Source organism: Onychostoma macrolepis, chromosome 22 (genome assembly GCF_012432095.1).
Source record: "Onychostoma macrolepis isolate SWU-2019 chromosome 22, ASM1243209v1, whole genome shotgun sequence".
Taxonomy (NCBI): domain Eukaryota; kingdom Metazoa; phylum Chordata; class Actinopteri; order Cypriniformes; family Cyprinidae; genus Onychostoma; species Onychostoma macrolepis.
In genome coordinates, this window is record NC_081176.1 from 25,121,609 (window position 1) to 25,138,267 (window position 16,659).

The 16,659-nt window shown below is 42.0% G+C and overlaps 1 protein-coding gene across 1 annotated transcript; it reads right to left on the minus strand.

Moving 5' to 3' along the window:
* Positions 1 to 523: 523 nt before the first annotated feature.
* Positions 524 to 1,762, minus strand: LOC131531021 (paraneoplastic antigen Ma3 homolog). Its single transcript, XM_058761571.1, has one exon. The coding sequence runs from the start codon at positions 1,760 to 1,762 to the stop codon at positions 524 to 526; it is 1,239 nt and encodes a 412-aa protein (XP_058617554.1).
* Between the last annotated feature and the right edge of the window lie 14,897 nt (positions 1,763 to 16,659).

The window sequence follows — 16,659 nt, forward strand, 5'->3', positions numbered from 1 at the left end:
CTTTGCACATACCATATGCTACATCGAGTGTGTTTGTACCAACCAGTATCTGGTACCCTGAAGTGCCGGTGTCTGGAACAACCAAGGCCAATGTTGGGACTTCATATTCGGCTCCAAGGAACTGTTTTGGGAAGGTGATTGTGACTTCAACATATCCAAGGTAGGGCACAGATTGACCATTGGCCCCTTCAACTTCCAGCAGGTTATAGAGTGGTTCGATCTGTTGCTCAGGTAGGTATTCTTCATAGAAGGACTTGGTGACTGTAGTTACTTGTGAACCCGTGTCGAGGAGACAGCTGAACTGCTTGCCTTGGATGGTAACTTGGGCGGTACTTTTCGTGCCTATAAGTTTTTGCGGGACTCTGAAGGGGTGTTTTCTAACACTAGACTGGTTCAAGGCAGCACTGAACTTGGGTTCGGCATCACTTTTATTCTTAGCAGGGCGTTGGTGAACTGCTCCAGCCTCAGTTTGCCCTGCAACTGAGACTCCATCTAAAAATCCCTATTGTCTGGTGAGTGTTCTTTAGCCTCCCAGAGGCTGCTTTTCTCTCAATTGATCTCTTTTTTCATTGACGAGAGTGGGGTTTGGATTGTTACTGCAAGCTGAGGAGATGTGACCGTCCTCGCCGCAGTTGAAACAATACCAAGGTCTTGGTTGGGTGCTTGTTTTTGAGTTGGTAGGTTTCCAGCTTGGTGCTCTAGGGTCAAGTCTAGAAGCTGGCCCACCTGATGGCTGCTCAGTGTTCCCCTTGGTCTTCGGAGTCTTCTTGGCTTTCTTAGACATCAGCGTGGTGAGTTGGCTCTGCAGCGACGCCACCTGCTGTTTAAGCTCTGTCAATGGGTCAGACTCAGGCTGGAATGCTGCTTGTTGACTGCAGATGCACACACCCTGAGAACTTGCCATAACCCGCTGCCGGTGTGAGCCAAGGTGCTTCTTCATACGTGTGGCTTTAGCTGCCTGCCTATCCTCCTCAGTGCGGATTAATAACAGGAGCTCTGAAAATGCTGATGGGTGACTTTTCTTTTCTTCGAGGTTGAGGTCAGAGAGCAAGTGGTTGTCCCAACACCCGCGACAAAACTGTTTGAGAATGTGTCTATCTGCTTCTCCGGCAGCAGCTCCTCCTCTCTTAACAGCAAGGTTCAGGGCAGCTTGAAGGCGGCAGAGGTACGTAGAGGCCTTTTCACCAGGATCCTGAAGAGTATTCATAAACTGGGCGAAAAGCTCCTCGCCGTCTTCGACGGTTCCAAAGGCTGCGTCCAGCAGTTGAAGGTAGGATTCAGGAGTAGCTTCAGGGCTTAGTCTTTTGACAATATCTGCTGCAGGGAAGAGCAAACTTTCAAAGATTTTACGTGATTTCTGAAGATTAGACAGGGTGGGGTCTTTCCTGAGAAGCTCAACATGTGAACGCCATGTGTCGTAGTCTGTCTCACCATTGGGTCTGGGGAGCTTGCCTGAGAATGAACGAAGCTTGATGGGAAAGTGTGAATGTGTGTTTAATTCATCTCTCCTCACAATGTGCTCAACAATGACCTTTTGAATTTCAGGTGGATTCAGGTTGCTCTCTACAACAGACAGACTTCGCTTCACATCAGCTCGTGGGCATGGCTCAGCACCACTATGAACGAACCTTTCCCGAGAAGAATCTGGGAGCAGCTGGGGATGTGGGGGCTCAAAAGTGTCAAGAGACGTGCTGAGTTGTCTGGCTTCAAACTCATTATCACCACTGCCATCAGTCTCGATTGTCTCACTGATCTCTGACATCATGTCTTTCAGCACCTCTTGAGCCTCGTCCACTCAATTTCGCTAACTTCTTTATTTCATCAAGGTAGGCTTTGGTAACACTGCAGCCAACTTTAGTGGTGTACACACTTGCTAGAGCTTGAACATAATATTTTCCGTCTGGATGGTCCTTAAGTTCATGTGAGTAGGGCAGAAGAGGGGCTAAGGCTTCAATAGCAACAGCATCTTGATACTCAACAATCAGGTTTTTATAAAACTCTGAGTTAGTATCAGTAACTGGGACAAGTCTCGTGGAGCCATACTTCCTAAGGAAGTCTATGATCTCCTCATCTTCTGGTGATTCAAGCAAACCACTCACCATTACTGCATTGGGGACTTTGATTCCTGAGCTCGTTATAAACTCCATCTTTAGTAAAGAGTGATCTATAAACAGATAACAAAGAGCTTACACGTTCGCTCGTTAAATCGTTTCACACACTTGTAATGTGGTTCACTGCTAACATATAACCAGACTCCTGGCTGGCTCGCCACTTGTAACCCTGCTCTCAGGTTAGTGTAACCGATAACTAATTGAATTAGCTATAAATTGGATTTGGGCTAATATCAGAAACTCTAGGTACGACTATGGAGCCTGAAATATTAAAAGGTCAGCAGAGAACAGATAACACAAAACAGGTAAGTTTGAGAAATGTATTATACAAAATTAAAGACAATTACATACATTCCCTGCCTACCTAAGCCGGCTTCCTGAGTGCACAAGCGCACAATAAAAAACCCCAAAATAAACAAACTCAAACAAAGAAAGAGTCCATGAAAGTTCTTGGTGTGTGTGTGTTTTTCTTGGAGTACGTACGGTATGTTCTTTTCACTACCCGGGTAGGTTTATGTGTGTTCTTATCTGTTTTTTCAAATGGAGGCACGGGATGATGATGGTTCCAAAGATGCCACGGCTGGCCACACCAGGCTCTTGGTCCGTTCTCTGACTTCTGCGGTTGGCTCGCCACTGACCACCAGGGTCAGATTCAGATGATCTATCCCTCTCTTAAAACCAATCTATACATACAGTACAGAATGCATTAGTTACTATTGCCTCATTTCTGTTCAAATCCGATCAATTTATCTCCATTCAAATGTCAGATCAAATATAACCAATTGTAAAGGATATTAATACTCTAATCATTATGTAAATGAATAGGTACACATCACACCACATAACATAGGTCAGTTCCAATGAACATCAATCAATCATGTACTTCCATCTCACAGTATAGAAATAAAATCATGAGATTTCTGAAACAAGATATTTATGTTTTAAACTTTTTAAATCTATTTATGCATCTTAATAACATTTTAAACATCAAATTTTAATATATTTATTCTTTTTAACAATTAAGATGAACTTCTGTTCCTCATATACATATCAAACATGTATATTGGCAATTAAATGAACTAAATCACCTTTATTTTACAAATGACAACAAGAGGATAAATATTCCCTCAATCAAATGACTTCTAAGTCAACAGAACAGAGTATAAAGTCACATTTAGCAGCGTGAATACTATAAAATATCTCCTACAGTGGTGACTAGCTTAACTGAGGTAGCAGCAGAGCTCAAATCTAAACACATTCACATTTAAGTGTTAAAGATTAGCACGCTGCTAGCACGATTAGCGATCTTTATGAGCATCTTAAACAACATAAAACAATCTGAATCTGTGTCTATATGGTATCAACCAGCAAGAATCAGTGTCACAACTCCGATTGGTTTTAGATTAACTGGTATTTTGCGCCATAACGGAGCTAAAAGTCAGCATAACACTCGCATTAGTATTATCATCCTTACCGGAGGTATCTTGAGGAGCTCGCAGTGTCAACGCGGCTTAAAAGTTTTCCATAGTTGTTCTCTCAAAGCTTTCAACCTAATGGACACACACTATTTTAATATTTGTTATTCAATGTTATTTAAATTCCTATCCCTCAGAGGATATTTCCATACCAGTCCTTGATGCTTTCTAGCAGCGTCTTCACCGGAGGAAAGGTGTTTTTATTTTCTTATTTAGAACATTTCCTGGGGTGTATGCGCCACCCTCAGGCAGAGTAGAGAATTGCACTCCAGTACCCTTATGTGGGTTACACTCTCCCCTTCAAACTTATGCACGTCCCTGTGCATGGCAATGTTCACACGGTTATAACCGGAGGGGACAGAACAGGGGAATGAGTTGACGCATCACTCTCACTTATAATGTCGTTCCACACAGTAGTCAGCCCTTGAAAGAGTGACTTCACCACTGTGACTAAGGGGGTTCCCAGTTCAGTGTAATCCAGCCGCCTAGGTGGCTGACGATTCCTCTCAGATCTCCTGACTAGGTCATCAGTATGTGCTTGTTCCTCCGTCTCCTTAATCTCCTCTTCTCCTTCATTTTCATAGACATTTGTCTCATCACATTCTGGCATATCGGAGGGACTGGAAGTTGTTCAGGACAGTCCTCATCCGAGCCTTCCACAAGATCATCACTGTCAGGTAAGTTTGTCTCTCTTTCCACAGGTTCATTTCCAGGTAAGTTCAGGTCCAGTGTTACTCGGTTGACTGGAGTAACATCAGGTAGGCTACTCACATTATCTGGAACATCATCAGTCACCTTGTTGAGGTCTGTCATCAGATTCTCTTTAGAATGGCTTGGACCATGGTGTCTTGGAACATCTCGCGAGACAATATATCTGGTTACCTCTTGAACTGGTTCTCCTTGGGACCAGGTAACAGGAATAATATCATCCTCATCTGAGGACTGATCAACTTCTCTTGGGTCACTGCGAATGTTCTGGCGTGTCTTGCGGCGCTCGAGTGGTTTGGGTTGCTCTTCTGGTGTTACATGGAGGAACCCACATGGGAGCAAGAGGTCTCGATGCAACGTGCGCCAGGGGCCTTCTCCGGTCTCTGGTTTTACTGTATAAACGGGGAGGTCTCCAGCTTTCCTCACTACCACATGGACAGTGGACTCCCATTTATCAGCGAGCTTGTGCTTTTTTAACACTATTTTAATATTTGTTATTCAATGTTATTTAAATTCCTATCCCTCAGAGGATATTTCCATACCAGTCCTTGATGCTTTCTAGCAGCGTCTTCACCGGAGGAAAGGTGTTTTTATTTTCTTATTTAGAACATTTCCTGGGGTGTATGCGCCACCCTCAGGCAGAGTAGAGAATTGCACTCCAGTACCCTTATGTGGGTTACATAAGACTAAAAGACTTTTCAAAATTCGGAGCTGTCAAAACAGGGCTACATGCCAGCAAAGCCTTACAATTTTCGAAAGCCTGCTGACAGGACTCAGACCACTGAAAGGATAACTTCGGACTCAATAAATCGGTAAGAGGTGAGACTACACTGGCAAAATTTTCGCAAAAACTCCGGTAATATCCCACCATACCGAGAAATCGTCGCAATTCACGACGAGTGGTGGGAGCTGGAAAATTACAAATGGCTTCTACCTTAGTCTCAATAGGCTTTACACAACCATTTCTATGGCGTCAAATCTATGCCATTAATAACCGAGCGCACCACTTATGCTGGCGCGCGCAGTAAATCACTTCCGCGAGAGGAAAACAGATCTACACGCGAGGAAGCGGGAGCCCGCGAGCTAATTTCAAACACTGCGCGTCACTTGTCCTCTGCGCGCAATACAAGCCCTCGCGCCCGCGTGATCATCCCCCACATCCTCGCGCTCGATCTTCTCTCACCTGCTCGCGCGAACACTTCTATTTTTGTCAGTCGTGGGGCGGGGCTTGCTGTTTTAATTGTTATCTCTAACGCCATTGGTTACTTCCCCTTTTCCGGAAGTCAGCTGTGATTGGACGCCTGTGAAAAGGTCTATCAGGTCTATCTGTCTATCAACAGACCAGATGCAAGTTGTCATTTATTTTTATTTTTTTATAAATATAAGTAGGGTAAAGTGCAGAACCCTCTTACAATGAAAGAATATATTACCATCAACCCTAAAATTTGACATAGTAATACAAAATATATTAAAAGTTTATACAGCAACTCTTGCTTATTTATATGAACAAATAATGTATTCATCAAGGTCCTTTGAACCAATTTGGGATTTACAGTCATGTACATTTACATTTACATTTACATTTAGCAGCGCTTTAAAGCAACTTACAGTGCATTCAGGTTATACATTATTGTTATTTTTATCAGTATGTGTGTTCCTGGGAATTGAACCCATGGCCTTTTAGCTACTAACACAATGCTCTACCACTGAGCCACAGGAACACTTATTATTATTTCCAATTATTTAATTGACACTTCTCACATTTTGAGGTTGTATATAAATATGGTTGGGTAAGCATATAGTGGTGAACTACAACTAATTCAGCATATAGCAACAAGTTGACTATTAGCTTTATTTTATTTTATTTTCATTTTGCAAAGTTAATATAGCCCAAGCTTTATGTTGTATGAAAATTTCAAATATAACCTTTTGGTAGATTTACCATGCTAAAAACCGTGAAACATGTCATTAAAATCTATAAAAAAGGGTTTATGCAGATTGAGGCTGATGTATGGGAGGAGAGCCTCAGTAGGATTCGATCTTGCTCTATTAGTTCTAGGCATCAGTTAATTCAGTTTAAGGTGATGCATAGACTGCACTATTCAAAATCTAAATTGCACAGAATTTTTCCTACTATCTCTCCTATTTGTGACAGGTGTAAATCTGCAGAAGGCTCTCTGACCCATCTCTTTTGGACATGTCCAAAATTATACGATTTCTGGTGTGACATATTTGAATGGTTCTCGGATATGTATGGTTGTGTTTTTACACCTGATCCAGAAATTGCATTATTTGGTTATTCTATTTCTCTGTTAGATCATAATGTGTCTGTACAAAGTACAATCATTTATGGAATGATTATTGCGGGGCTTGCTGTTTTAATTGTTATCTCTAATGCCATTGGTTACTTCCCCTTTTCCGGAAGTCAGCTGTGATTGGACGCCTGTGAAAAGGCAATCCATAATTCACATGTGACCTGAGACATGGCTTCATCACCAGATGCAAGTTGTCATTTATTTTTTTTATAAATATAACATGGCTGTTTTAATGAAAATGAATTGCATGCACTGTCAGTAGAATACATCATTATAATAAAAGTTTATTAACATAAATTCTTCCATTTACTAGTGATTAGTAGTGATTACAATCTTGTGATGTTACAAAGATAAAACAAGACTATAAACCCTTTTTTTTTTTTGATAAGTATTTTTATTAGTTTTATATTGCACAATAAACAACAACAATAAAAGAACAAAATACATAAAATAATAATGATTAAAAAATAAATCAATAAATAAAAAAAAAAACAGACTTTTGAGAACAACAATCAGGGCATACAAGCAGTTTCAATGGAAAAATGACTAGGCACTCAATAGGGGGCAGACAAGATACTAAGCATTACGTCAGAGTCAGCATTACATTGGTCCAAATGATCTAGAAATGCTTGCCATATACTGTAAAACTTATTAAGATTACCAATAACTCCATACCGGACTCTTTCCATATGCAATATTCCAGTAAGATAGTTCAACCAGGTCTTAAACTGAGGAACAGTGTCCGATTTCCACAGCCTCAGAATGACACTCTTAGCAATAATCATTCCATAAATGATTGTACTTTTTACAGACACATTATGATCGAACAGAGAAATAGAATAACCAAATAATGCAATTTCTGGACCAGGTGTAAAAACACAACCATACATATCCGAGAACCATTCAAATATGTCACACCAGAAATCGTATAGTTTTGGACATGTCCAAAAGAGATGGGTCAGAGAGCCTTCTGCAGATTTACACCTGTCACAAATAGGAGAGATAGTAGGAAAAATTCTGTGCAATTTAGATTTTGAATAGTGCAGTCTATGCATCACCTTAAACTGAATTAACTGATGCCTAGAACTAATAGAGCAAGATCGAATCCTACTGAGGCTCTCCTCCCATACATCAGCCTCAATCTGCATAAACCCTTTTTTATAGATTTTAATGACATGTTTCCACGGTTTTTAGCATGGTAAATCTACCAAAAAGGTTATATTTGAAATTTTCATACAACATAAAGCTTGGGTTATATTAACTTTGCAAAATGAAAATAAAATAAAATAAAGCTAATAGTCAACTTGTTGCTATATGCTGAATTAGTTGTAGTTCACCACTATATGCTTACCCAACCATATTTATATACAACCTCAAATAATAATAATAAGTGTTCCTGTGGCTCAGTGGTAGAGCATTGTGTTAGTAGCTAAAAGGCCATGGGTTCAATTCCCAGGAACACACATACTGATAAAAAAATAACAATAATGTATAACCTGAATGCACTGTAAGTTGCTTTTAAAGCGTCTGCTAAATGTAAATGTAAATGTACATGACTGTAAATCCCAAATTGGTTCAAAGGACCTTTGGATGAATAAATTATTTGTTCATATAAATAAGCAAGAGTTGCTGTATAAACTTTTTAATATATTTTGTATTACTATGTCAAATTTTAGGGGTTGATGGTAATATATTCTTTCATTGTAAGAGGGTTCTGCACTTTACCCTACTTATATTTATAAAAAAAATAAATAAATAAATGACAACTTGCATCTGGTCTGTTGATAGACAGATAGACCTTTTCACAGGCGTCCAATCACAGCTGACTTCCGGAAAAGGGGAAGTAACCAATGGCGTTAGAGATAACAATTAAAACAGCAAGCCCCGCCCACGACTGACAAAATAGAAGTGTTCGCGAGCAGGTGAGAGAAGATCGAGCGAGGATGTGGGGATGATCACACGGGCGCGAGGGCTTGTATTGCGCGCAGAGGACAAGTGACGCGCGTGTGTTTGAAATTAGCTCGCGGGCTCCCGTTTCCTCGCGTGTAGATCTGTTTTCCTCTCGCGGAAGTGATTTACTGCGCGCGCCAGCATAAGTGGTGCGCTCGGTTATTAATGGCATAGATTTGACGCCATACATTTCCCACTACCTTACCCAAATAGGTAACGGTTGCCTTCGCGAACTCAGACTTAGAGAGATTAACCGTAAGATTAACCTTTGCTAAATGAGAAAAAAGTTATTTAATCTGGTTAAGATGCTCAGACCAGGAGGAACTATACAAAACGATGTCATCTAAATATGCCTCACATCCTGACATTCCATACAGTATACGGTTTACGAGTCGCTGGAAAGTCGCGGGTGCATTTCAAACTCCGAAAGGCATTACCGTATACTGTAGGAAAGCATCAGGCGTAACGAAGGCAGATAATTCCTTTGCACGACTAGTCAAAGGCACCTGCCAATACCCCTTTAAGAGGTCGAATTTACTAACATAACGGGCAGAGCCAACATGATCGACGCAGTCATCAACTCGAGGTAAAGGGAAACAGTCCGGCTTTGTCACAGAGTTAAGTTTTCGATAATCTGTGCAGAATCGATATGAGCCATCAGGTTTATTTACTAAAACACAAGGAGAACTCCATGAACTGAAACTAGATTCAGCCAGATTATGAGTAAGCAGATAGTTCACCTCTTGTTTCAGCAAATCTCTTTTAAAAGGATTGACTCGATAGGCGTTCTGTTTAACTGGACATGAGGTTCCTACATCGATATCATGTTCTATGACAGAAGTGCGACCAGGAACGTCAAGGAAAAGAGAGGGAAATGACATCACCAACTCAGTGACATCACTCCTCTCTTTCTCTGTCAAATAAGAAAGATGAGAGGATAGATTAAGAAGAATCTCAGAGTTTTTAAGTCGCCCGTCGACTTTTTCTTGAGAAAGAAAACTCTCATCTTCATCAGCATTCTCTAAAGAATCCCCACTCATGCTGCGAAAGAGAGGAGACGATTCTGGAGAGAGTCACAAGAGTTTACCACATTAACAGTAACAGAACGAACAGGCGCTATATACAATTTCAACAGACTTGTACTTTTTTTCTCCGGTCAGGAGTATTCAACAGATAATTATTATCAGAAAGACGTTTAACTACACTGTAGGGGCCTGTAAATTTAGCCTGAAATGGGTTGGCAGGTAGAGGCAGCAGAGCCAGTACTTGATCACCCACCTGAAACTCTCTTAACTTAGCTTTTCTGTCAAAATGTTGTTGCATTTTTATTTGAGACTTACTCAACTTCTTTTTAGCGAGAGCTCGTGCCTCATACAATCTACGTCGGAATCCACTCACATAATCAGAAATGTTTTCAGAAGGTCTAGACATTCGCCACTCCTCAGCTAACACAGCTGTAGGTCCTCGCACTACATGTCCGAACACTAATTCATTTGGGCTAAACCCAAGGCTTTCTTGGATTACCTCACGTATCGCTAATAACATCCACGGCAGACCTTCTTCCCAATCCGCATCGAGTTCCACACAATATGACCTCAAAAGGGACTTCAGGGTTTGATGAAACCTCTCAAGAACTCCTTGACTCTGGATGATAGGCACTAGAAATATTGTGCTTTACTCGAAGCTGACGCAGGGCTTTTGAGAACGGTTTTGACATGAAGTTCGAACTCTGATCGGATTGAATAACCTTGGGAATTCCAAAGGTCGACATAAAATTAGTGAGGGCCTTCAAGACAGATTTTGTAGTGATGGACCTTAACGGATAAGCAGCAGGATAACGAGTAGTCTGGCACATAACGGTTAGAAGGTATTGGTGACCAGCCTTAGACCGGGCAAAGGACCAACACAGTCTATGATCAGATACTCAAAAGGAGTGGAAACGACGGAAATAGGCTGCAACGGAGCAACAGGCACTTTTTGATTCGGCTTACCGGTAATCTGGCATGTATGACAAGATCGAATATGTTTTGCCACATCTCGCTTTACCTTAGGCCAATAGAACTGCCGTAAGACTCGATCATACGTTTTACGAACTCCAGTATGACCAGCAAGTCCTTGATGAGCCAAATGCAACACAGAGTCTCTCACTGTAAAAGGAATCACAATCTGAGTTTTAGGTTCTAGAGAAACATCTTTATGCAGGACCACTGTCCGACAAAGCAGACCTTCATCAAGAAAGTACGAAGAGGACCGAGCATCAGAACACTTCCTAGACCCTACTGCAGAAAATAAAGGTCTAAGAGTTTCATCGCTCTGTTGAGCTTTAATTAAATCCTCTCGAGAGATCTGTAACAAAGAAGTCAAAGAACAGTCATCGGCATCAGAGAGATCAACATTGCTTTTCTCAAGAGTGGACAGAACCTCAGATGTATCAGCAGATTCACTTTGCAGCCCTGTTGAATCTTTCTGGTCAGAAGACGACGAAGGACAGGACTTCAGGTCTTTTTGCTCAGGACATTTAGACACATCAGATCTTAGCTCACCTGTATTAACAGTATAAAAGAAAGTGTCATGCAATGGAACTTCAACTTGATTTTCAGATAATGATTTAGCCATTGATCGAGTAACTGCACAAGCTGGAAACAAATCAAGAAATTCTCTACAATTTTCAACATCAGATTTCTTAGGTATACATGCCATTATGGGCAGAGCGGACACACTACTCTGTCCCCAAACATTCCCACCAGCTAAATCATTTCCCAGAATAAATGTAATCCCAGGGACTGGAAGTGCAGAACGAACACCAACTACTACATCACCAGATACAATGGCAGAGGAAAGATGGATTCGATGCAAAGGCACTTCAGCAAACCCCATCTCAAAACCTCGCACTAATACATGAGTTCCAGTAGCAGTTTCAGAAGTTAAAGGCAAAATTCCTTCTAAAAGAAACGACTGCGCAGCTCCCGTATCTCGAAGAAGACGTACTGGCACCATTTAGTTTGAACCACGCAATGACACATTTCCCTCAGTGATAAAAGGTGTATAATCAGAGGAAGACACACACTGATCAACAGTTTTATCACTAGAACTAGATAGATGACGATCTTTCTCATCACGAGTGTCAACAGTGAATGGTGAGGTAGAAACAGCAACAGGTTTCGACAATCTTTCTTCTTGAGAATAAGACAGTCAGATATTTTATGACCAGACTTTTTACAGTAAAAGCAAACCATGTCTCATGAGAGTGCCGGTTTACTAGCATGTTCAGCAACTGTCGCCTTAATATTCCTACTCATCACAGGAGACTTTGTCTTAGGTTGAAAGCAAAACTTAGACTTACTCATATCGTTGGTTTTAAGACCGACTGAACTGAATGACCGACGATGGGTTAACACAAATTCATCAGCCATGATAGCAGCTTCAGAAAGTGTATTCACCTTGTGTTCAGTGAGATGCGTAGCCACTGCATGAGGAACACAATGTTTAAACTCCTCTAAGAGCACTAATTCTCTTAACTGCTCTTTAGTTGTAACTTTCATTGAGGTGCACCAACGATCAAATAAGTTCTCTTTTTCTCTTGCAAATTCAACATGAGTACATTCATCAGCTTTAGTCAAATTCCTGAATTTTTGACGATATGCTTCAGGCACGAGTTCATATGCATGCAACACAGCAGATTTCACAACATCATACTCACCACTCTGTTCCAGTGAGAGTGCAGAATAAATTTCTTGAGCTTTACCTGTGAACACACACTGTAACAATAAAGTCCAAAAGCTTTTCGGCCATTTCATGGATAAAGCAACACGTTCAAAGTGATAAAAATATTTATCCACTTCCTTTTCAGAAAATGGAGGCACTAATCTCATATTTCTGTGAACATCAAACACAGGGTCACCTGCATTCGCATGCTGTTGTGGAACAGGAGGCACATTCGCTTGTGAAACTTCAGCTGTCTTTGCTGCTAATTCTAACTCCAACTTTTTTATCTGAAACGCTCTCTCATCACGTTCTTTCTCTAACTCAAGCTCCATTCTTCGCATTGCTAATTGGTGATCTAATTTTCTCTCTTCAAATTCTCTTTCTATCGCTCGCTCTTTTATAGCGCGATCATCACGTTCAGCACGAATTTTCGCAGCATCTAAACACAATTGCTTCTCTTGCAAAGACAATTCTGGAAATTTTATCTCACTTTCACCATCAACCTCCGCAGTATATTCAAACGATTCACTAGGAGCTATAAACTCAGCGCTTACCTCTATAACTCCTCTATCAACAAGTGACTGTTTCAAAGTAGTCACAATAGTTTCCCTCAGCCTCTTTTCTTGAGAAGTAAGATCGACCTTGAAGCGTTCGGCAATTTGCACCAACTGCTCCTTTGTACAACTCTCAAGCAAAGCTTCTGATGGACACGCAACGAAATCTTCGATCACCAAAGACATATTATTCGTATCTGTATACGCACAATAACACAAACAAAACTACTAGCTAACACACGTGAGACGCTGTTTATCCAAAATACAACTCCCATAAGCCACTGCTTCAAAAATGAACTACGTCACCGTATTACGCAACCTATGCTCATTCACAAAAACTTTCAAATACTTCCCACAAGTCAAAACACAGTGCAAGCGCGAAAATAAACCGCACTATACACAAACGCAACGATTTACCTTCATTTATTTTTGTAGAATGGATTTTCTGTTTACAATATGAGAAAACTCCAGCTCCTAACTCAGAAAACACTAACTAAATCCTACCTGGTCTTCAGAGATGTACCGGGCTCGGGGCGGCATTAAGCGCTAAGCTCCGCGACAATCAGTCAAACTGAAAGTCCGGAAGCGTACCCCCTACAGAGAGTTAATCTCCACCCAGGATAACCTCCAAAAACAAGAAAGGCAAAATAACAAAACAAAACAACAAACAGTGCTCCGTCGAAAGGATTGTATTCACAATCCAGCTGGAAACACTCTAACTCACCAGAGTTCTCATTTATAAAGGTAACCATTCACAAAAACATACACACATACAACCCATACTTACCAACGTTTCCTACCCCCATAGGATCCCGGACGAGCCTCCAATTTATGTTACGGCCAGCTCGTTTCGACCGTACATAAAGCATACAAGTACAAAATAATGACTTGCAAGATTTTATTGGTCTTCAAAAGAATACAAATAACTTAATATAACGAAGTCTAGGATTCAAAATCAAAGGGGAAAAATCATAATCCAAATGGGGAGGAGAAAAGGTTGATATGAGTTGTAAGCAAGCAAAGGTTCGCAAGTGACTTCTCCAGAGGCCGTCGATCCCTGAACGAAGTGAAGAGGAGTGTTTGGATCCAAGGTTTTATCCTCTCTGCAATCAAATGGTGAACAGGTAACAGGGGTGTGCAATCTCCCACGCCCTCCTGGAAGAATTACGCCACCAGCAGGCGGGCAAGTAGAATGCAGGGTCGTAACAACAGTGACCACAGTATGAGCGCACAGTGAGTGTGCAGTGACCTCACAGTGATCACAGTATGAGCGCACAGTGAGTGTGCAGTGACCTCACAGTGACCACAGTATGAGCGCACAGTGAGTGTGCCGTGACCTCACATTGATCACAGTATGTGCGCACAGTGAGTGTGCAGTGACCTCACATTGATCACAGTATGAGCACACAGTGAGTGTGCAGTGACCTCACAGTGACCACAGTATGAGTGCACAGTGAGTGTGCCGTGACCTCACAGTGACCACAGTATGAGCGCACAGTGAGTGTGCAGTGACCTCACAGTGACCACAGTATGAGCACACAGTGAGTGTGCAGTGACCTCACAGTGACCACAGTATGAGCACACAGTGAGTGTGCCGTGACCTCACGATAACCACAGTATGAGCGCACAGTGAGTGTGCAGTGACCTCACATTGATCACAGTATGAGCACACAGTGACCACAGTATGAGCGCACAGTGAGTGTTCAGTGACCACAGTATGAGCGCACAGTGAGTGTGCAGTGACCTCACGATAACCACAGTATGAGCGCACAGTGAGTGTGCAGTGACCTCACATTGATCACAGTATGAGCGCACAGTGAGTGTTCAGTGACCACAGTATGAGCGCACAGTGAGTGTGCAGTGACCTCACATTGAGCACAGTATGAGCACACAGTGACCACAGTATGAGCACACAGTGAGTGTGCAGTGACCTCACATTGAGCACAGTATGAGCACACAGTGACCACAGTATGAGCGCACAGTGAGTGTGCAGTGACCTCACAGTGACCACAGTATGAGCGCACAGTGAGTGTGCAGTGACCTCACATTGAGCACAGTATGAGCACACAGTGACCACAGTATGAGCGCACAGTGAGTGTGCAGTGACCTCACAGTGACCACAGTATGAGCGCACAGTGAGTGTGCAGTGACCTCACATTGAGCACAGTATGAGCGCACAGTGAGTGTGCAGTGACCTCACATTGAGCACAGTATGAGCGCACAGTGAGTGTGCAGTGACCTCACATTGAGCACAGTATGAGCACACAGTGACCACAGTATGAGCGCACAGTGAGTGTGCAGTGACCTCACATTGAGCACAGTATGAGCACACAGTGACCACAGTATGAGCGCACAGTGAGTGTGCAGTGACCTCACAGTGACCACAGTATGAGCGCACAGTGAGTGTGCAGTGACCTCACATTGAGCACAGTATGAGCACACAGTGACCACAGTATGAGTGCACAGTGAGTGTGCAGTGACCTCACATTGAGCACAGTATGAGCACACAGTGACCACAGTATGAGCGCACAGTGAGTGTGCAGTGACCTCACATTGAGCACAGTATGAGCGCAGAGTGAGTGTGCAGTGACCTCACATTGAGCACAGTATGAGCGCACAGTGAGTGTGCAGTGACCTCACATTGAGCACAGTATGAGCGCACAGTGAGTGTGCAGTGACCTCACAGTGACCACAGTATGAGCTCACTGTGCGTGTGCAGTGACCTCACAGTGACCACAGTATGAGCTCACTGTGCGTGTGCAGTGACCTCATGTTGTGAACATAGTATGAGCACACAGTGAGAGCGCTGTGTGGTTACACTTTTAGTTCACTGTGACACACACATTGTGACCACACCATGAGAATATTGTGAGCTCATAGTGACATCATTGTGAGATCAAATTGTTGACTGGGTTCCTATAAAATATTCGTACAAAAATATTTTTGTACAAAAAATATTTGCCTATGGAATATTTCACCCGCATCGATTAATAACCCGCACGTGAGATCTTCCTTCGCGCCAATAACGGTTGTTGTCCTGACAATGAGTCTCGCGAGCAGCGGATTACTTGTAACCGACAGTAAATCAGCGTCTTTTCCGTAGTGTCTACTGCAGGATGGATATAAAAGTATAAAACACGTTTTGGTTTGACAACATCGTTCATATGTGAACTATCACAGTTAAAGCACAAAGACATAACAACATTACACCCCGAGACCTTTCACAAGTGCGACAAAAGAGAAGAAACGCTTTCCGGAAGAAGTTCATCAGGCGAGTTGGAGACTAGTCGACTCATCCAGTTTAGCGGTGAGTGTAATGTCTAATGTCCTCATATATCTTTAGTAATAATTTTAGAGAGATGTAAAATGACTTAACGGATATCTTATTCAACCCGCTGAGATGAGAAGAAGATGAGAGGAAACGCCGCTTCTGTATCTGTAGCGCGCACGGGTCTGTGTGCGAGGAGCTTATGATAGAAAGACAAACAACTGATTTAATGCTTTTTTTACTACACTTTTACTATAATAAACACCAACATCTCAATCCAACCAGTGACAACCCTGTGTATGTATTTAATTATGCTATGGCTCAGCAATTTGTTATAAGCAGTTCTGTAGAAATGAGTCATGTCACTGTCCAGCTCAGTTCAGTTCTCAATAGCATCAGTGCATCATTTACAATAATGGAATAAACTAAACTGTACTGAATACAGTGTATTTGTTTGTTTGTTTGTTTGTTTCTAGGAGAGCATCAACCCCTAATTGACTGAAAAGTGTTCAGCGTACAGTGTACCCCTCTTTGCAACAGAGGAAGCATTAGGAAAGAGGAGAAGAGAGAAAG

What these genes read in the sequence shown, in the direction of transcription:
- LOC131531021 (XM_058761571.1), bottom strand. Translation starts at nt 1,762, where the DNA reads ATGTCAGAGATCAGTGAGACAATCGAGACTGATGGCAGTGGTGATAAT.